General features: G+C 42.3%; 2 protein-coding genes across 5 annotated transcripts in view; one reads left to right on the top strand and one right to left on the bottom strand.

Annotated features, from left to right (window-relative positions):
• ITGB4 (integrin subunit beta 4) overlaps positions 1–3,789 on the top strand; it is a 114,093-nt gene extending 110,304 nt beyond the window's left edge. For all 4 annotated transcript variants that reach the window (XM_088482541.1, XM_088482542.1, XM_088482540.1 and 1 more), the window contains one exon: positions 918–3,789. In XM_088482541.1, the coding sequence (XP_088338667.1) occupies positions 918–1,057 (140 nt within the window). In that variant the 3' untranslated portion in view covers positions 1,058–3,789. The remainder of the gene's footprint in view (positions 1–917) is intronic.
• On the bottom strand, positions 3,114–23,014 carry GALK1 (galactokinase 1). The gene is made up of 8 exons (XM_088482546.1): positions 22,760–23,014; positions 19,894–20,083; positions 19,572–19,691; positions 16,498–16,633; positions 4,532–4,713; positions 4,265–4,415; positions 3,948–4,110; positions 3,114–3,248 (listed from the first exon to the last, which is right to left on the bottom strand). Exons 1-8 carry the CDS (start codon positions 22,901–22,903, stop codon positions 3,177–3,179), a joined length of 1,158 nt encoding a protein of 385 aa, XP_088338672.1. The 5' UTR covers positions 22,904–23,014; the 3' UTR covers positions 3,114–3,176.
• Positions 23,015–23,311: the final 297 nt, after the last annotated feature.

The following is a 23,311-nucleotide window of genomic DNA, read 5'->3' as shown; positions in this document are numbered from 1 at the left end:
ACGATCTGACCCCAATGTACTAAACTCCAAAGAGCAAAGCTTTTCAGGGTTTAGCCCAGCTAGTTTACACCCACTTCAGATGGTGTAAACTAGTATAAGCTTATGGAGGCTCCAGGGGCAGGAGAGAGGGAGATCTCTCCCCCCGCAGCCCCCAGCCGGCTGGGGGCTGGGAGATGTCTTTCACTTCTCCTAAATGCCGGGGGATATAGCTTGCAGGGACAGCGGTTGCCGCAGCCACTGTCCCTGCGAGTTCCCATTGGCACATAGCAGGGATAATTTAATTAAAAAATTTAAATATTCCCTGTGAGATAGATACATAATAATTGCGGCAGTGTCGCGATTATTAGTACATAGACGCTTTTATCTTTAATTTTCGTATGCTCTCTGATTTTAATTTTCACAGCTTTGCTTCAAATTCACAGTATGACCAATGCTATTTAAATTAGGGCTCACTTATCCACAAAAGCTGACCTTTTTTAATGATTAAAAAGTAGAAGCTAATTGAAAGTCAATTGTTAGGGCAGTTGTCTTTCATCTGTGTAAACTTGGAGCTTCTACAGCACAGGGGTTGAATTCTTACGCAAGTAATTTTTTCCCAGTTTTTATTTGGCAAATATCTGCTAATAATGAATTAGGAGTTTAGAAATTTAATTTAACAGCCTCCTTACTTGCAATAAAAATTGTTTAGAGCAATCTTTTTAAGTGTAAACCTGTTGGCTTTTTAGGGGGTTGAATACTTCTGTAAATATATATATATATATATACATATACATATATACATACATATATATATATACACACATACACACACACACACCCCTGGTATATAAATGTTGCACTGTGTTGTTGAACTCACACTGATCTGTTCATTAAATGTCACGTGAATATTTGCTGACTTTTTTTATTTCCACTTGCAGATGGCATGACCGTCAGCACTCACCGCATGGAAAGCTCTGGCACAGTCACTCAGCAGGTCACCAAAGAATATGTCACACGAACAATGATGTCAGGTGGATCTCTCAGCCGGCAGGTAGAGCGTCAATTCTACGATGCCTAAGTGATGTGGCTTATGGCTACACTGGACAGTGGCTTATCAGCCGTGCTTGGGTGTCACCTGTGTGTGACACTTTGCCACTACTTCCTACTTACCGCTTTATGCTGTTGGAGACGCTATTGTGCTTCTGCTCGTGTTATCCTACATGTTGGATGCGAAGCTCACCTTGTAAACAAAACCTACAGAGGACTGAGCAATGCAGAGGATAGGGATGTGACCTGAACATTTTGACGCAGGTGCTATACATGGTACCAGAGGAATAAAAATTTCTGAATTTCCTTGCTCCATGCATCTAAAGGCAATTGCCAAGCTTTTTAATGTGTGCTAAATAACCACCTTATTTTGAGGGAGAGAAACTGTATTTAAGTATTTTTTCATGCTCTGTAAATAACTTTAAAAAAAAAAAAAAAAGAAAAAAAAAAAAGATATATGTGATAAAAGGGAGAATTTATGTACATTTAAAGTATATGTTAAAGAGGGAACTTGCTGAAGATAGTAAAATGTGTTAGATTATATGGAATTTGTATTGGTGACAGGTATATGGTGTTGCAATAGATGATTAAGAAAACAAGATAGTAGAAGAAATGAGTCCTATTCCAAGAGATGGCCATTAAAGTGGAAATCAGACTGGGCAGCTTTACAGAAGTAAAAAGAAAAGTTACAAGAGCACAACTCCAACACTACTAATTATATATAAAGAATACATTTTGCAATAACATTTGGCAATAAATAGAGGTTTTTAGCATAATCATGGGCAAGGTTATGGGCCTACCCACCGCATCCAGGTAACCTCTTTAGGGTAGGTCCCTAACATACTAGGGTTAAAATACGGAGCGCAGGACACCTGTCTGCAACAATAGTCTCAACAGGTAGCACCTTCCATTATATATATATATATATATATATATATATATATATATATATATATTCAGGGTGTGCAGTCTAATGCTGGGTACACACGGGATGATGTGTTAAGCGAACGATATCACTGAACGATCTCCATTGAAATACCTGGTGTGCTGGATGAACGATATTGCTCATCCACACAACAAAGATATCGCCAACGATCAACGATCGCAAACCCCTATGGAAAATGTACGATATCGTCCAGATTGGCCTGCATACATGCCCGATGGACGTCATCGTCCAGCAGGAGCGCGCATCGTTGGTCATTCCTTGAATAAACACAGAACGATATATCGTTGAACGATATCGTTCATATCGTAACGATATATTGTTCCGTGTGTACGAACTTTTAGGCCCCTTTTCCACATAATCTATTTAGTGTGCTCATATGCACACCTGAAGGCATAAGACTCCTTCAGCCTAGGCTAGCACACCTCCCCACCCGTCCCCCATTGGTTTTAAGCAGGGATTCTGGCATTTTGACTGCCTACCAGTTTATATAGTGCAGTTATGGGTTGATTTTTGGGGCGTGGGTCCCCTGGATTGCTTTGGTTGGGCAGCTTCAGGGCGTCGCATTATAAACACACTTTTCCTTTTTTTGCACCTTTTATTGTTTTATTATATATGTTATATTTTCACACTTCTATTTTTCACTTTACTTGTAATCTATGCAGTAGCAGCTCCTATCTAACACTCTTTTACACTTCACCTTTCCTCATTAGAGTGATGCCCTGGGGTGGCTCAGCTAGGCTGGTTTAGGGGTGTCCTGCGCTCTGGATTTTAACTCTAGTATGTTAGGGACCTACCCTAAAGAGGTTACCTGGATGCGGTGGGTAGGCCCATAACCTTGGCCATGATTATGCTTAAAACCTCTATTTATTTATTTCAACATTTTATTGCAAAATGTATTATTTATATATAGTTAGTAGTGTTGGAGTTGCGCACTTGTCAGTTTTCTTTTTGTGTCTGCAACAATAGTCTCAACAGGTAGCACCTCCCATTATATATAATATAATTTTCAGGGTGTGCAGTCTAGGGCCCCTTTTCCATAAGCTTTACAGAAGAGGACAGATTTCCTTACTTGGGATGACTTTATCTAGGAGATTTTAAAGTTAAATGCTCAAGTCATTTATTTACAAGCAACAACTGAATGTTGAAGGTATAAACCGAATCCTGCTTTATTTCATAACTGGAAAGTCATATGTACTATCCTGAGTTAATGTGGTAAAGTCCCAGATCCGGCGGATGGTTTTGTGATATAAAATGTTGGCGATCCTCTGAATTTTTCCTGCAGAACAAAATAAAATATATACATGTAAGTCACATTACACGGATCTTCCGCTCGGTTGCAATAGTGTCTCCCCAGTTCTGCAGTAAAGGCTTCATTTTATGGCTATGGGATTTCTTTGTCCTCATACACACATCAGTTTGCAGCAATAGGTGTCCACAACGTTCCTTATACATGAATTGCTAGCAACACTACAGTGCAAGCTTCTTTCTAAACGTATCATAATGTGGATGGAAGCAGATCATGTAAAATAAAACTGAGTAAGTGCCTTCTAATAGACAAAGAAGTAATCTGATGAAGTATGTCAAATGTTTGAGTGCCTTAAATAAGCTATACTGCTTAAATTAAAGGACAATTGTTATAAATTAGGCTATGCACTTTCCACTGAATTATTGCATAACATTGCTGGGAGAGCGTAAATCTCCCATGTTCAGGAGCATGGTTTTCTGTCCAAAATGTTTGTACTTTCTGCTTTGTTTACAAACTATTTCCATCTTTAAAGCTGGTTTAACTTTTGTGATAATAAATACATTTTCATACAGCTGCCTTATAAAGTGCTTTATACTTACTAAGATCTTAAACAAGCAGTGGCGATAAACTAAAGAGGCTGGACATGTGCCTATTCTTCATCTAGTCCTAAATCATATTCCATTTAAAAGGACACAGAAATCTTTATCCACTGAGATGGTCATCAGTTACCTGAATTTGTTGTTTTGTTCTCTCTGCAACTGAAGTCTCCAGCAAAGTCACTGTGCAGCCTCCAAAACCTCCACCAGTCATTCTGCTGCCATAAACGCCCGGAACTGCTATTGTTATTGAAACCAGTTCATCCAGTTCTGGACAGCTAACCTCATAATCATCCCTAAAGAGAAAAATCACAGATGTAACTGGGATGAACACATCAGACATCACACCCACAAAGGTTGGTGAGGGATGTTTTGGTAGTCCCCTACAATATTAAGTAGCCTAGTTCCTGCAGATCATTTTATTGCTTTATTTAACTTATTGTATCTTACCTTAATGAGTTGTGACTCTCCACCATTAATGTACCAAACAATCGGTAATCGCCCCTCTCCAAAGCTTGTGCTGCTTTAGACGTACGCTCGATTTCTGTGATGACATGGTGTGCTCGCCTGTAACACACCTCACTCAAATTTTCCCTTTTGGCTGTAATGAGAAATAAGTGGCAGGTCATATACATAGGGTGGAACAGGTAGAATCAGGTGACTCATTAAATTGATTGACAGATGTTTCTCTGCTAGGTTTTAACAAAACCCATTTACCCTCTAGATCTTCCATGCTGGCATCTCTCAAAGTCTCCTTTCCAAGGGCCCTTGCAGCCTCTTCGCACTGTCTCCTGCGAGTTGGGTACTCGCTGCCTGTAAGCTCATGACGTACATTGGAGTTAGTGATTAGCACAGACAGTTTGGGATCGGTCAGGGGGAGAGGGGTGACCTCCAGGGACCTGGAAAATGACAGAAAGACAATTAAGATTCAACGTACAAAACAACAAAAAAAAAAAAAACAAGAGCTTGACCACTCCATAGATGTAACTTAGAGCAAGCTAACAAATCTTTTCCTACACAGAGTAGAACATAGAAAAACAATTTAGCTTATAAAACACAATAGAATCACTATTTTAAAGGAAAACCACAGTTTGCATTTTCCAATATAAAGAAAACAGTGAACTGTTCAATACTACATTATACATGATGAGAACATGGCCCATAAGAAAACGATAAAAGCAAAACAATTATTGCTACACTTTCTTGAAAGAATACAATAGTTTATTATCAAAGTGTGAAGACTATGCATACAGTGGTGTATCATTTATGGAGTGCATTTATAGGGACAACTATAGGACAAAACACATGGAACATTAGAAACAATGGGGCGGATGAGACAACAGTTCCAGGCCTCCACATGAAAATAGGTCCATCATCATGATGACCAGTGCTCATTGGCCACATGGTCGGCCATAAACCATAAGTGTTAAAATTGTAATTTCCATTTTCGTCATAAAATGATTACATTTTTCAACTTTTATACATTTAGGGAGATTTTGGGGCTGATGGTGTAAAGCGGGATGGGGAACCTCTATATACCCCTGCCTAAACCTTCTAAAATCCTTCCTATAAACCTCTAAGGATGACGCTAATTTGCGAACGCAGTCATACAGTAAATAAATACTTAGACCTGGAATCTGTGGTTCCAAAGCACAAGTGTTATTCAAGTAAAAGTTCAGACAGTTACACGCAATTGACCCAGACACAATTTAGGCGCAAAAGGAATTATACAGACCCAAGTACAGTATACATACGCAGCGCTTCCGGACCCGAAGATAGGCACCAGCAAGAGACACCTCGTCATTCAGCACGAAGACTAAGACCCCAGCGTTTGAGCACACATATTTATACCACCCCAGAATAGACAGGACAATAGAGAAGTTTGTTGCTGATGTCATTGGTTCCCAGGGGAGAAACATGTTACAGAGCATTTAACAGGCTGGTTCAAATAGACTCTCCCTGCCTCTAACAGCTGGGGATCTTTCCCTTCCCGCCCCCTGCAACATCCTAACAGTTGTTCATGAAATATACATTTTGTTGTTTGTAGTCTCTGCGATCCATAACTCGAGAATGCATGATGCGATCTCCCCACCGATAACACTGGAATACTGTAAAAAGAGTACGCATCAGTACGAAACCAAACACGACTTGTTTAGCATGTATAAAACCTTAGTTATCAAATATCTTTATTTCTCAGCATTTAAACTAACTGAACCAACTTAAATCATATACTTTAAAGCTTATTAAACCTTATGTGTGAATATGTAATGTGTGAGTATTCGGGCTTTGATATAAGGATGCTAGTTAACTTGGGGCAGATGCGTGCGCATAAAGCTAATAAAACAGCGGTTTCATACAAAGTCCTATGCATTCGCTAATATGCGACTAGTTAACAGCGCAATTGTGCGTATTAATGTGTGTATGAGAAATGGTGAAAGATGCAATCGCATGGTGCTAATAGTATTATCGCCACATGTACTAAAATGTGAGTTTATCTAAAATGGTGCTTAGGCGGCCATTCGCAAAATAGCGTCTTGCGATCTCATTTTCAAGATGGCGTCTTGCGGCCAATCGCAAGATGCCGTCGTCGCGATTAAATCTTAAACTGAACTTGTCTCAGCCAATTATTCAGCTTCGACAGTCCACCCTTTGATAGCAAACAACATGCTATCACAATCTGCTATTAGAATTTAAGTTAGGCTTACATTTACATATTATTTAGTGTTATTATGGGATGGCACAAGGTGGTTCTTAATCCATCAATAATGTGTCTCTGGGTGGGGACATAAAACTACTATTATACGCACCCCGCGGATCTTGGAAGATCATGTGAAAGGTGTGGGAATGCACCAGTCTTATAAAAGCAGTCTTGAAGGGGAATTGAGACTTTACATTATCTGAGGTGTTCTATAGATAACATTTCAATAATACATTCTATGCATGTCTAAATTTACTACATCAAATAATAGTATTTCCTAGTTCAGGGTTGTAATGCAGTTCTATATTTACCTCGGTATACATATTGTCATTACTGACCACCATCATAGTTTCATTCTTACGTTTTACATTTTCCACACTTCAATACAATAGGAACACACCGGACGCATATGCCAATTATTATGATGACAATCAGTATAAGGATTAAGAATTTGCCTATGCTGGCGATCACTTCCTGGACCCATTCCCCTAGGCCTGAGAACCATTTCACTGGGTTCAGCCATGAAACCCATCCTTCTATCTTCTCCCCAACTTCAGCCACTGAAGCGTTATGGTTCTTACGAAATTCCCACTTTAGCTGCAGAATTTCATCCATCTTCCGGTCCATCACCTCCTTGGGGTCGCTGGTATCATTGGTGACATAGGTGCAACATTTTACTCCAAATTGGGTGGCCAATGTTACGCAATACCCTCCAGTAACAGCAGTTAAATAATTCAACACTAGCCTGTGTTGCACCAGTTCTTTCTTGTACGCTTGCAATGCTCTCCCTGTATACCTGAATGTGTCATCGTACATCTCGGTGATATTATCTATCAATTTAGCAAGTTCCTGGATATATCTAAAATTGAATGTACCCTGAGCGATCCTGGTGGGATCCAATGCGACTAGAACTTGAAAGCCAGTTGTCTCACTGATTAACTGAGTGGCTTTATGTACGTCACCAGATATCATATTTCTTTTGCCTCTGTGTTCATATTGTGTGTGAAGATATGGTGAATGTGTGTTTTTATGTATACCCAGCAACTTCTGGGACTACTCTTCCCAGGTAACACAAACCTTCGGAACTCGGGGAGAGCCATTTATACGCTTTTCTTCCACAGATGAAATATACATTATTAGGGAGAACATAAGGAATGGTATGCATCATTATCATCAAGCACATTTCCCTTGCAAACAATCCTATTTCTGGTTCTTCCATCTGGTGCATGCAAGTTTCTGGCTGTATTATTTTAGCACAATAACCATTTGGCACCTTACCAATAATTTCTTTGGTGGAACTCAATGTATACCGATACCTAAAATGTTTCCCACCAGACTTAATGGAGCGTAACAGATCATGGTTTATGGACTCATTATCAGCTCTTTGTGAGAAGGTCATCGTCTGATTATTCCCTGTCACTTCCCAACTCCCGGGTCTATTGGGGTTGGCTATGTTTAAGCACAAAAGTGATCTATCTACTTGGAATTGATGGAGTTTGAAATGAGGTGGTTTGGATGAGAGAAATTTTCCATCCAAGGTTTTCCCTTTTTGCAATTCTAAAATTTTTCCGTGGTATTTAGCGGAAATGGCACCAACCCTACATTATGCTGTCCCTGTGCCACATGTGAACACACCCAGCAATCAGTTTGATTGAACACTTTGTCTACCATGCTATGATAATCCTCTAGAGGATACCCACCCCAGTACGGATTATATTTAGGTTGGCACCGTTGGATACAGTTCTCATCAACTAGGGACCCACAAAGCTCACAAATACAGGAATCTTCAGACGATAAACCTCCACACCTTCCCCGAGTATCCGGAATGACAGCTCTCTTAACAATAACAGTACTAAGATTGGTCAGAAACTCACCTGATTGGCATTGCACTCCTCCTGACTCCACTCCATCAGCACTACCATCAGCTCCCGTTTCCTCAATCGGTCCCCCATCACAGACACTGGATATCCCCGAACTGACCAGGATGGTGAACACTCTAAAAGAGAATATGAAAATGAACACAGCAGGCCTATCCATTTTCACAACAAGATCTGCAAATTAGTTCAGGTATCTCACTACAACCTGTTCAATCCTCTCGAAACAAGCTCGCGATCGACAGGTCCACGCTATCAGCTTTGTCTCCGACTTGTTTCTCCACCGGTTGATTGACCTTTTTCCAGTGAGTGGAATGGACACAGGTATCTCTCTCGGCCACCTTCAAAGATGTAGTACTCGTTCAGCAGCACCTGGTACGGACCTTCCCACCGATCAGTCAAACAACCTGAACGCAAGAAATTTCTGATCATTACATATTCTCCTGGTTCAACATCATGACAGTTAGTTTCAGGCATATCATTAGACAACAATTTCAGTTTCTGCTGCTGTTGCTTTAACTGCTTACTCATTGATATAAGATACTTTACAGTTACCTCATTGTTACCCTTCAGGTCTTCCTGTGGACTTATAATCAAATGAGGTTGTCTACCGAACAATATTTCAAATGGGGACAGATTCAGAGGAGGTCTAGGAGTGGTCCTTATGCTATGTAGGACCAAAGGTAACGCTTCTGGCCATCCTAGTCCAGTCTCTGCCATGATTTTATTTTTAATAGTCCCGTTCATCCTCTCTACCTTGGCACTTGCTTGCGGTCGGTAGGGGGTATGAAGTCGGCTATTAATACCCATCAGCTTACACATATTTTGAAAAACATCACTTGTGAAATGGGTACCCCTATCACTCTCGATGATTTTAGGGATACCGTACCTGCATACAAATTCCTGAACAATTTTTTTTGCAGTAAACGCAGCAGTATTAGTAGCCGCTGGGTAGGCCTCAACACAGTTAGAAAATACGTCTGTGCACACTCATACATACAGATGAGTCAGGCCGTGTGCTGCCTCAGCCAGGCTGGGGTAATATGCCTTGGGGGCTACTGGCTTACCATGTCCGTCCCTCCAGAGCCCAGAGGACTCTTGCCCACATCCCTTGGACTTCCAAATGGATTTTTCCTGAATTGAACACAAATTTTGCATCTCAATTAATTTCAGCATATCAATTGTTTGAAATGACATAATTGTTTCAGTTGGAGAAAAATGTTTTAACCCTGCTGCCCATTTTGCAGCTTCATCAGCTCTGTTGTTGCCCAGTGACACCGGGTCATCCTCACATGTATGGGCTTTGCATTTAATTACTGCCACCGCTTTGGGCAGTTGGATTGCTTCTAAAAGATGTTTTATGTGTCGGGAATGTGCAACTGGTGTGCCTGCTGCTGTCATAAAATTTCTCAGACGCCGTAGAGCCCCAAAATCGTGCACCACCCCGAACGCGTACCTCGAGTCAGTGTAAATGTTAGCAGATTTGCCTGCTGCCAGTTCACATGCTCTAGTCAGTGCTACTAACTCTGCCACCTGGGCTGAGTGAGGAGGACCGAGAGGTTTAGCTTCTATGATGTCTGTGTCATTTACAACAGCATAACCTGTACATAATTCACCTGTGTCTGTTTGTCTATGGCAACTCCCATCCGTATAAAACGTTACATCCACATTCTCTAAAGGTGTGTCATGTATGTCAGGTCTAGCAGTAAAGGTCTGATTCAGATATGTCATACAATCGTACGTATCATTATGTCTGCAGAACTCACCTCCCGCCAGCAACTCCTCTCCTTCCACCCTTTGTACATCATGTTGTACATATGGTAGGTATGTTGCTGGATTCAGCGTACTGCAACGTTTAACAGTAATATTTGCAGGAGCGATTAGAGCTAGTTCCCATTTGGTGAACCTAGCCGAGGAGACGTGTCTGGTTTGAGCTGAGTTCAACAGAGCAGATATCATGGCCCAATACTATGTCCTCACTTTTACTCACCAATAGAGCGGTAGCTGCTACACTTCTCAAACAGGTGGGGAGTGATCTTGCCAGTGTCCAATTGGGCACTGTAGTATGCTACGGGCCTACTGGCATCTCCATGTTTTTGTGTAAGGACACCTGCAGCACAACCATCGGCTTCCGTACAATACAAATCAAAAGGTTTTTCATAATCGGGTATTCCCAATGCAGGAGCTTTCGTCAGACTATCCTTAAGATTAAGGAAAGCCTGCTCTGATTCCTCTGTGTGTATGACATGATCGGGCTTTGAGAAAGAGACTAATTCCTGTAAAGGTAAGGCCAAAATAGAAAAACCTGGTATCCACATTCTACAGTATCCACACATTCCCAAGAAGGTACGAATTTGCTGTTGATTCTGCGGCAGTGTCATGTTTTGTATGGCCTGGATTCTATCTGTTGTAAGGTGTCGTAACCCCTGGGTTAGGCAGTGTCCCAGATATTTTACTCTGGATTGGCACGGCTGTAGTTTGTCCTTAGCCACCTTGTGTCCTGTTTGTGAGAGATGAAGTAACAAAAGTTTAGTATCATTCAAACATGACATAAACGAGTCAGAAAATAGCAATAAATCGTCCACATATTGAATTAGAACAGATCCATTGGCAGGTTGAAAAGATTGTAAACAGTCGTGCAATGCCTGGGAGAAGATACTGGCGCTGTCTATGAAACCTTGGGGTAACCGTGTCCATGTGTATTGTAAACCTCTGTATGTAAATGCGAATAGATACTGACAGTCAGGATGGAGAGGCACAGAGAAGAAAAGCAGAACAGAGGTCAATGATAGTGAAATGGGTTGCATTTGGTGGGATCTGCATCAAAATGACAGCTGGATTTGGCACTACAGGGAATTGGCTCTCTACTACCTTATTAACACCTCTAAGGTCTTGTACCAACCTATAACCCCTCCCACCACTCTTCTTCACCGGGAAAATGGGACTGTTGGCTACACTAACTGTACGAACTAAAATTCCCTGTTGCAATAATCGCTCAATTATTGGAAAAACCCCTAATTCTACCTCCTGTTTTAGTGGGTACTGGGGAATTTTTGGAGCTTGCCTACCGCTTTTTAAATTTACCATTACGGGGCTTGCGTTTGCCATTAATCCAGTGTCCTGTCCATCTTTAGTCCAAAGGGAATCTGGAATTAGGGACAACATTTCATCTACCTGTGATGGAGTTTCATTTAAAACTGTAGAGTGATACATTATCCTTTGAGGAGTGTCTAACATATCCCGCACCTCGTATACCATTCTCTCTGGGATATCTAAAAATACACCATCAGGGGTGCATTATATAATACATCCCATCTTACATAACAAGCCGCAGCAGCCAGGAGAAAAGAATGCCTAGTATGCAACGGCCCAATAGTAACCTCTGTGGAGTTTGTTAAAGGATAATGTTCCACTTTACCTGTTACACCCATTGTTGGTACTGTCTCGTTGGTCACCAGCAAATTAACGGGAGATTTTATCACTGACCTGGTCGCCCCTGTGTCTACAAGAAAAGAATATTCAGTACCAGCTACATCATGACCGGTTCTTCCTTAGTACTTCCCGTTAACCTGACTATCTGTAGACTACAGGTATGACCTGACCCCTAGCGTTGACTACCATTCTCCAATAAAGCATTTACAGCTACAATTGGAGATGGTGCCTGCTGAACATTTGCTGGCCTCTGTGCATATCCCTTATGGGGTTATACAGGTCTTCCCTGATGTGGGGTCCCTACTCTTTTTACTGTACAGTTTCTACTTAAGTGTCCTGTTTGTTTACAGTTAAAACATGTTCGTGTATCGGGTGAAGACATATGGTGTTGTGAGGTTTGCGCAGAGGGTAAAGGTGGTGGATATGGGTAAGGATAGGGAGGGTAAGGGTATTGTGGGGGATAAGAAGTTGGTGGGTAGCCTGGGACTTGTGGTTGCATCGGGATAGTGGGATAGAGTTGTGTTTGTTGTTGAGTGGGGTTAGTGAGAGCACATACTTGTTCAGAAGTGAGTGTGTGCAAGTGTGTCTGTGATGGTACCGTCATTTTCTCCAGAGCTTGTATACTGACAGCCATTAGTTTTTCGCTCTGGGCTTCTCTCTTCTTGGAGATGTTTTTATCATGTTCAATGGCGGTTTCTATGAGGGTATCTATTGTGAGTCCCCGCCAGCCAGGCTGTGAGGTTTGGACCCGAGTTTTTAAACTCTCTTTCAGACCGTCCACAAGTACCGTGACTATCATTCCCCGTTGGTGAGTGCTATCTTTAATATCCTCTATCCCAGTGTACTGGGTGATAGCCTGCAGAGCCCGATCGCAATAATCTTCTGCAGTTTCACTCTCCTTCTGCTTAATGGTGAAAATTTTGTTCCAGTTAACTACTACTGGAAAATATATACCCAATTGAGTTACAATGCGGGAAATGTTACCTTGGTTTACTTGGTCTGTTAAGGGAACGTCACCATCCAATACACAATCCGTGATAAATTTTGTCACGTCAGTATTGCGTGGCAGACAGGCCCTTAACACCACACGCCAATCTTTATTAGTGGGTTCATGTGAACTACCCAAATTTCTCAAAAATCTTTGACATTTGGCTAATTCCTTTTTGGTATCGGGGAAATCATTTATGATGGAATTTAGTTCTGCTCTTGTCCAAGGACAATGCATTACTACTTCCCTCGTGGGCACTATACCGTTTGCATCTGCATTTCCATTTGGAACAGTTATTGTCCGAATGGGATGCAGACCGGTAGCGCTGCTACCTTTGACCTGATTACCTGGCTGGGGGTTTAGTCTGCTGCTGCTACGTATGGTATGAACAACTTCCTCTACGGGTGCAGAGAGCATTAACACTTCCCTTGCTGTTACCGATGGAGATGGCGGCACCGCATCTATCATTTGTACAGCATGGGAAATGGCAGACATTACAATAAGCTCATCATCCACATCATGAACATGTTCTTTATAGTTGCTTAAGAGAGGGTACAAGTTGCGGGTTACATTTTTATGGGTATTTTTGGTAACTGTACTTGCACCTCCATCCACATAAGGTGGGGGAGGTGAGCGTGAACTGTTGGCAATACTCTCCACGACGCTACCTTGCCGCACGGGCGCGCCATTTGCAGCTCGCCCGTATTGCAGTTCAGCGCCGCTAGTTTGCGTCGTTTGCACATTTTTAAGCCACGCATCCCCCTTATGCTGCCACAGTTTTAGACATTCAAAATATTTAACATTTTTCTCTCGGGAGCGCATCAAACTGATGTGATCCCGGACATTATTTAACACATTTTTATCAAAACTACCAATTCTGGGAAACGGTCTAACAGTCTTCCTCGTCATATTAAACCATAAATCACAATACCTTATTGCATAAGTACCGTACTTCGTATGCATGATACGACGGGCCGATCCGATCGCCGCCTCCATTAGCAGCACATCATTGTCTAACATCTCTACTGTTTGCGCGGCTCCCATTCTGAGACAACTCCTACGCTTTTCAATAAAGATTTAAACTGGTGAAAGACAATCAAGATACTTTCACTTACTTGTGGACGATTTAAGTCCGCGGCGCCCAGACACCTGGATAAGATTTCAAAAAGGCAACTTCCACACCCGGATAAGATTTAGTAAGGCAACTTCCACACCTATGAGAGTTTATATGTTGGCTACTCCCACGCACCTCTCTACAACAAAGACAACATGTACACCTGCTACTGTGTATAGAACGGTAAAGCTACTTACCAAGCGGGTAGACTAACCCTTGCACCTAGCCCTTAAGGATCATACGATACCCTTAACTTTGTTCAACAAATATTCACTGTTACACACTTTTTTCCTGCGCAGAAAAATACACGTTAACCCAGATATTGGTAACAATTGAAAAAGGTAAACCTCAACGGCTTTGTTAAAACACGTGGCAGCAGAACCGGAAGTGCGTATACGCTATTGTGCGATCAGCCGCATACACAATAATGCGACTACCACACAACCGTATAATGACTTTTTAGCTGCGTACACAAAAGTGCGTCTTTGCTATGCGCAAACCTGCGACTTAGCCGCGTACTCAGTACTACGGCACCCCTTTAAACGTAAGGTTCTATCAACAGAGGAAAACAAACTTTTTCCTCTCTTGTCCCTGGATTCTAGTCAGCTTCCTTGATTCACATGGAGACGGATAGCGATCTTTCAGCACAAAGCGGTTGCAGGCAAACCCTGCATGTGGCCACTCCACCCTTTGCTGAAATATCGATAGACGTATGTACCGTGTGAGCAGGTAAGTGACTTCACTACGAGCCCCCAACTATCGATATTAAAATGAACCTCTATATACCCCTGCCTGTACCTTCTAAAATCCTTCCTATAAACCTCTAAGGATGACGCTAATTTGCATACGCAGTCATACAGTAAATAAATACTTAGACCTGGAATCTGTGGTTCCAAAGCACAAGTGTTATTCAAGTAAAAGTTCAGACAGTTACACGCAATTGACCCAGACACAATTTAGGCGCAAAAGGAATTATACAGACCCAAGTACAGTATACATACGCAGCGCTTCCGGACCCGAAGATAGGCATCAGCAAGAGACCCCTAGTCATTCAGCACGAAGACTAAGACCCCAGCGTTTGAGCACACATATTTATACCACCCCAGAATAGACAGGACAATAGAGAAGTTTGTTGCTGATGTCATTGGTTCCCAGGGGAGAAGCATCTGTTACAGAGCATTTAACAGGCTGGTTCAAATAGACTCTCCCTGCCTCTAACAGCTAGGGATCTTTCCCTTCCCGCCCCCTGCAACATCCTAACAGTTGTTCATGAAATATACATTTTGTTGTTTGTAGTCTCTGCGATCCATAACTCGAGAATGCATGATGCGATCTCCCCACCGATAACACTGGAATACTGTAAAAAGAGTACGCATCAGTACGAAACCAAACACGACTTGTTTAGCATGTATAAAACCTTAGTTGTCAAATATCTTTATTTCTCAGCATTTAAACTAACTGAACCAACTTAAATCATATACTTTAAAGCTTATTAAACCTTATGTGTGAATATGTAATGTGTGAGTATTCGGGCTTTGATATAAGGACGCTAGTTAACTTGGGGCAGATGCGTGCGCATAAAGCTAATAAAACAGCGGTTTCATACAAAGTCCTATGCATTCGCTAATATGCGACTAGTTAACAGCGCAATTGTGCGTATTAATGTGTGTATGAGAAATGGTGAAAGATGCAATCGCATGGTGCTAATAGTATTATCGCCACATGTACTAAAATGTGAGTTTATCTAAAATGGCGCTTAGGCGGCCATTCGCAAAATGGCGTCTTGCAATCTCATTTTCAAGATGGCGTCTTGCGGCCAATCGCAAGATGGCGTCGTCGCGATTACATTTTAAGCTGAACTTGTCTCAGCCAATTAATCAGCTTCGACAGAACCTTTTTGCTGCCAAGGGCCATTTTGATATATATAACATTATTCGCGGGGCCCGGTGCAGGCCACGCCTCTCCGTTTGATGTCACTCGGGGGCACAATGCCTGGAGCATCCTGAGGATCCTCCGGGGAGCTGTAAGGGCAGCGGTGTGACCATCTGAAGCATCCAAGGACGCGCCAGGTGGCACTGCTGCATAGATTCTGGCTGCAGGGTGCCATTCTAGGTACCCTGCTAGCCAGATGAGGATAGCAGAAAAAAAGCTCAGAGGGGCAGACCAGATGCTTCTGGGGGGCTTATACGGCCCCCGGGCCTGAGGTTCCCCAAACCTGGTGTCTAGTGTGTATACGCCCACATGGCACTAGCCACACCCACACCTCCTCTGCTTCTCACAATAGAGCCTGGATCATTTTCACCCCCATGTGGCCCTAAATCCGGCCCTGGTTACTACAAAAGTACTGAACGTGTGTAGGTAGAAAAAAATTTATATTCCATCATTTTGTGCCAATTGCATCAGTCAATGGGAAATTGCCAAATATTAATTTGCAAGTTCCACTACAAAAAAGTGATTTTTTTATTTTTTTTTTTTTTTTTTTTCAAAATGGAGTTAGAATAAAAAAAATATATATATTTTTTACCTGATTTCTGTGTGTTTGGCCTATTTAAGGTATGACCTGCCCCTCACACTGACCTGCAGTCAATGAGAAGAGCATATCCCTCTTTTCCCATCACTGAGATAAACTGGTCCATGATCCCACAGGGCACTCCAGGAAATGTATGTTCAGCCTTTTGACATGCAAGCGCTTTCTGAACAACATCACCATCATCTGAGGACACAGAGGCACAAAATACCACATAAACTTTTTTACGCTGAAGAAACAACTTTTTAAATGTGGTACAAACATGTGCCACAACAGTACTTTAAACAAAGTTGTGATTAATGTAACATTGCTACTTTAAAAGCTGGCTGCTCCCAGATTGCGTTATAGAAACAGAGTATATACCTTGAATGGTAGTGTTCCAGTTGCATTTCTGAGCCGTGGTCTGCAAGATTCTCTCTAGATGTGTTATAGTGTTCCAAGTGTACTGTACTTATTACTGCAATTGGAAGTTTCCTGTGATTGCCAAGATTATTTAGGAAGCAGTAAGCCAATTACATACAGAGGATAAGATTAACTTGGAAATGTAAGAAGGAAAGAGAGCGCAAAGTTGATGTCTTAACACTCCATGGTACCATCTGCCAAACAAAGCAAATACTGCTGTATCCACAGCATACCCTGGGAGAATTTACTTTTTGGGTTAACAATTTTACATGTACCACACTTTCCATCCTTCTAGTTTAAAGTATTTTGTATGACAAGGCTCATTTATTCTGCATATTCCATTTTATACTGAAGATCAAGACTGCTGTCTCTGTCATCCTGAAGAGCAGCTTGCCCCTGGGTGTAACTGCATGGAGATCAATGCAAGTCAGAAAAATTAGAACTGTCATGCGAGTACTCACTTATTAGACTGGCCATAGACCCATTGCCATTTAGTACACATTACACTATGTTCACCCTATATTGTTTATGTGCTTCTTTCGCAGTACATAAGTATATATTTTTAAAAGCAGCTACTTAGGACAACACCCCATGTACCTATACAGTACCCCCACCCCAAACCCCCCATCCAGACATCTACTGGTGCCAGAATTCAGACACAAACTGACAGCCAGGAGAGGAAATAGCTGTCAGCACTATGTGTGTGTGTGTGTAATGAATGCAGCTGCTGATGAGCTGGCCGTAACTGCTGTTCCATCCAAAGACACATTTGCTCTCCAACCTCTTTAGCATTTTGATCCAATGGTACACCAATAACAACTATGCAATCTGTACATTCCAGAAATGTTGTGCCTTCTCTATTTGCTCAACCTAGGTCAAGACCAGGGACGTGCTGTCAGGGTAGACAGAGCCTCCCCTATGATACTCCTGAGATTTAATATAAAAATGATTAGAATAATACAAAGAAGATATCTATAACTTATAAACATCTTCTTTGTTTATTGTAATCATTTTTATAGTTAACACTTACCAGGTTTGTCGAGCTCCCTGGGACTGCAGGTAGACAAGAGATAAGGCAGCAACAGCTGAGTCTGGCTTCTTTATAGTCAGATACTGCTTGCTGAGCTGGGTGTGGGACCACACCAGGGGCAGTAAGCTGCATGGAAAGAGAGCTAATAGAGGCATGCCTCTGAGTATGGGGGGCGTGCCTTGAGCACTGATGGACACCTTGGATGTGTCATGTGACCAGAAATTGCACTGCAGTGTTTAGAGAATGGAGCTCAGTCAGCAGCAGTAGCAAGAGATGACACAGTGATGCACATAGGAAAATCAATGGACACTGAAGCTTAGTGTGTGAGAGGAGAGTTACAGTGAGTAGGGGGTGAGACAGGCTCCCTGCACACAGACCCATCTCCGTGTGTGCCTCCCCAGCCACTGACCTCACCGCACGTCACTGGTCAAAACTGAGGGGATGTTTTGTAATCAATATAAAAAAGTCTGTCATTATCTACAAACCAATCTTTTATACTACCATTTTCTACAAATCAGTGTCTACTATAAAATCAGTACATTCCTGTGTTTTATGCAGAAGATACAGATAAACATTTATATAGGAATGAATATACATGTAAAGAATGTGTGCACATTTGTCTCTAGTAGGGATAGCCATTGACCATCGATAGTTATCAAACATCAATGGTTAACTTCCGATGGTCAATGCGATGGCAGAGATACAATGGATCTCTGCCTTCGATGGCAAAGTAGGACTAGATGCTTTCAACCCCCCCTTCCTATCAGCCCCTATTTTGATTGGCCCGTGGCCCTCCGTGCCCTTCAGCAGTGGTAGCCATCAAGTGGTGTAAACCATCAATGATTTATCGTAGATGGTTTAGTACCATTGATGGTAATCACTGATGGTACCATCGATGGACAGCCCACCAATGACCATCTCTAGCCTCTAGTCATGGATGCCATTATTACCGCGTCACCAAGTCGCTCTCAACACCATCCTGCCTCAGCCATCTCCACCTTGCCTACGTCCTGCCCTCAGGTCTCCATCTACACACTCATGCCATCTGTCTATCTCCAATTTCCCCTAGAATGTAAGCTCCTAGGAGCAGGGTCCTCCTCCCTACTGTCTCACAGCTCTCTTCTCTAGCACTTCAATGACAGCCTTCACCTTCCCAGCTGTATTGTGTACTGAGAATTGTGGTGCTAATTGTTACTTGTGCTCTGTTTATGTTTTGGTTACTGTATTATAATGTTCTGTATACCTTTACCGTCCTACTATTGGCGCATGTACGGCACTGCGGACCACTTGTGGCGCCTTATAAATAAAATTTAATAATAATAATTTTTATATAATGCATGTACCATACAGAACTCTTTGTTCCTCTTATGTATACTGCCCTCTTAATATTGTTCAAATTCTTACACTAAACGTTAAGATAATAAAAACAGGTAGAACAATTCTGTGTCTTAACATATACGTATTGTTATAACTTGCAGAGGGTCTCATAACAGGAAATATCCATAACTGCATGTACTTGAATAAATACAGCTCCTAATGGTACTTTGACCCTGCAAATAGCTTGTTATAGGAATCCCATTTGTGCCTGTGCACACATGTAAGGACTGTCTCATGTAGCTGAAAGCTCCTCCTCTTTACATACATATCTAATTTCCATGCAGTCTATGGGAAGAATAGTGTGGGCATTGTTACCTTGGCATAGCTGCTGAAGGAAGGTGTACACAGCAACTTCTAGAGATGCAGAACTGGATAGACCTCCTCCCAATGGAACGTTGGTGGCAATCACTGCATTAAAACCAGGGATAGGCCCAGCTAAAGGATGACAAAATGTATTACTGGATGACAAAGTAATTGTTTTAGTCTCACATTAAAGCAGCACTTGATAGAAAAAAAATGTATATAATAATCTAAGACAAAAAGGTCAGATCATGTGGCAGGACCTAAAAATCCTGTCAAAAGACACTCTCTACAGACCCTGATACATTGCCAAGTTATAAATCTTAATCCTGCTCACCTCTATAATGCTGAATTACACCCTTCACATAGTTAGCCCACTTAGGAGTCCCAGGGGTTAAGGGTCTATCCACAGTTGGGGCCTCAAACTCCACTCTGTGAGGCTCATCTGCTCCTTCAGCTGTGGTCACAATGCATATTTTTCCATCATCCCGCTGGGAGCCCACTACAACAGTGATGAGAGGAAGTGCCTGCACAGAAACGTAGAATTACATCTCCAGTAATATACAACAGCATCATCCGCCCCTAACACAATTACCTTAGTCCTCTGCTACTGCTATTTTAAACTGATGTTAAATGAGTTTTAAACAAATAATAAAGACCAGATAACTGCAATTGGTAAATCAGATTAAACAGATTATGATGGAAGGTCCCATTCACATAACAAGTGTCCTCTCCATGTCACAAAGTAGAGTGTCAGTTGTATATATTTTCTAAAACTATTATATATTGTTAATATTAGGGAAATTGTTGCTGCAAAACAACTGTTTTTACTTCACCCTACAAAAAGCACTAATGGGCCTGATGCAGAGATAGTTTGTGCGAGATAGTCACTTGCACGCCATTTTGCCAGCAGGGGCAGGAAGGATGATGGAAGGGAAGTAGTAATGGTAGTATAAGTACCGTAAAGGTGCATATCCACTACACGACAGTGGATCGACTGTACGATTACAACATTGTAATCGTACAATCGTTCATCATCCTGTGCAGTGAATAATGGACCTCATTCAGAGCCGCTCGCAAAATGCGAGCGCTCGCTCTCAATGAGGGCGGCCGCTTCTACTTTAAAGTCCGGCCTCCTGGCCGCTCGCTAAGCTGTGGGTGAGCACCCACAGCTTTAGCTAAACCCACAGCTTAGCGAGCGACCAGGTGATGGTCGCAATGGTCGAGACCATCGCGACCGTCGGGGCTTGCGACGAGACCCTTGGGGTCGGGTCTCGTCTCCCACAAGCCCCAGGTAGCTTCCTGCTCTAATAGAGCAGGAAGCTACCTACTGACATCACTGCTGATGTCAGTAGGGCCGCCTACAAATGGCAGGCGTTCCTTCAAGAACGCCTCCGTTTGTCCGGCCAACCCCCCTCACCGCCTACAAAACGGGGCGAGCTGTCGATCAACATCGACAGCCACCCCTTTTGTAGCAAGCCCTGGAGTGAGTGAATTTGTCACTAGCGCACGCGCACTGCGGCCGCTGCGCTTGCGCAGGGCCTCACCATCGACCCGCTTGCAAGCGGGTCTGAATGAGGTCCAATGTGTCCACACTGAACGATACTTTAGGTCGTTCAGTGCAGGCACCCCCCCCTCATCCCCGAACATGCACAACCTGTCGTTATCGGTATGTTCAGACGATGACAAAAGCTGACAACGACCAGCGGGAGCGCGCATCACTTGTCGTTGCCAGCATATTCACTGCACGATTAATGAACAATTACGATGTCGTAATCGTTCATTTTTCTCGTGGAGTGTATACGCACCTTAACAGTGTTTTTGCCTAATTAAGAACAGCTGTAGACAGGTACAGACACTTAGGGGGAAATTTATCAAAGCTTGGAGAGAGATAAAGTATCAACCAATCAGCTCCTGTTATTTTTCAAACACAGCCTGTAAAATGAGTTAGGAGCTGCTTGGTTGGTACTTTCTCTCTCTCCACAAAGGCCTATTCAATTAGGTGCGAAAAGTCGCATTTGTCGAAAAGCGTTCGCCGGTGTGAACTTTTCGTGCATACATGTGTATCGCGCTATCCAAATGCTGGAGTGTTCGCATGTGCGAAAACTCCATAGGCAGAAACCGGCAAAAAGTTCTCCCCGTCTCAGAGCAGGTGATACAATGTGCAAAATCTCTATTTATGGCTAAAAATGTTGGGGCTTGGTTCAGAACCCTTTGGACATCCCCCCCCCTAATGACTAATTAGGAATAAAAAAAAAATGAATTAGCTTTAATCCCCCTAATAATGACATGTCATTTTTGGAGAGTAAATGTAAAAAAAAGTTGGAAAATGGGGGTAAAGCACTGGGTCAGGTATTTGGGGTGCTGTATGCATGGGACAGGTGTTTTAAGGTGCACTTTACAGACACAAAATATACTAGCACCCAGTTTAATGTACCCCCAATTTAACTACAGCAATTATTTTTCCCCCCCAAAAAAATTTCTTTATATCATATATTTCCTCACTTATGCAAATATGTATAACAGCCATTTGACTCAATTTAAGGACCCAAAATACTTTTATTAGGGTTAGTAATACACTTTTATTTTGATTTCCAATGTCAGTTACAGTTTTTATGGGGTACACACTGATTTTCCCAAAATGGGCTGCACTTAATTTGATAGGGCAAAAAGCAGTAGTGCGCATTGAGAAAGTATACGAAAAGAACCCATCAAATTTGGCGAATGAGTCATTGACATTGCCATGCAAACGCTTTTCGACAAACGCAACTTTTCGCACCTAATTGAATACGGCCCTTAATCTCTCTCCAAGGTTTGATAAATCCCCCCTATATACACCGGACAAGATGCATCATTTGTGGGCAATTACAAATAAAAGTCACAAACCTGTACATATATTGTTATAACATATGTGTCATAAGGTTTGTAAGTTGTACACACAGGATTTGAAAGCATAAAGAACACAAAGCATAGCAGTAAGTAACCCCTTACAGGAGTTACAACTTCAATCAGCCATAGCTGCTGTCTTGTACTTCACTGCAGTTCAGCAGTGCCTGACCCAACTACCCACCCACTCACTGTTACTATCCCCCATGATGCTCAGTGTGTTCATATTTCATAACACACCTCACATATTACACACAAGATCAGCGTCATGTGACTGCTCGCTTCACACGTGACTGCGCCCCAGCCAGAGATCTCACCATAGGCAGCACGAAGCCGCCGTTATAGTCTGTGTGCTCCCCGATCAGATTCACCCTGCCGGGGGCGTACACTGCGATGTCCGGGGTAGCTCCTCCGAAGGTCTCTGCGAAGAGTAAACTGGCGTCATCCTCCGGAACAGCCATTGCTGTCAGTGCACACTACACAGTAACAGGGGACTTCCGGGTCTGCAGCAGTAACCACACCCCAATCTCCACACACACACACATGATGCTATGGCCTGTCCCTTCTGAAACCTGTGTTGAATGAAATAAAAGGCATATGTCTATGATAAGGCAGTGCGAACAATAGTTTTTTTTTTTTGCTAAAGAAATGCATAACTAATACTTAAACGTAATACATTTAATTCAGCCCAGGTTATTGCATGTGGGGAAGACAAGCATTATAATATCACACTGTGGAATGTCACTGGATGGCAATGTTGCCAAGGGGGACAGTCTTGGGATTTGCTGGCCACACACTACAACAATATCTTTCCAAATAGTTGGCTGGTTTGAATGATAATCGTCTAGTGTGTGGGAGTAAACGATTGC

This window comes from Taudactylus pleione, unplaced genomic scaffold, assembly GCF_031769625.1.
Source record: "Taudactylus pleione unplaced genomic scaffold, aTauple2 ptg000290l, whole genome shotgun sequence".
NCBI classification, from domain to species: domain Eukaryota; kingdom Metazoa; phylum Chordata; class Amphibia; order Anura; family Myobatrachidae; genus Taudactylus; species Taudactylus pleione.
This window is presented reverse-complemented; position numbering and strand designations above follow the sequence as displayed.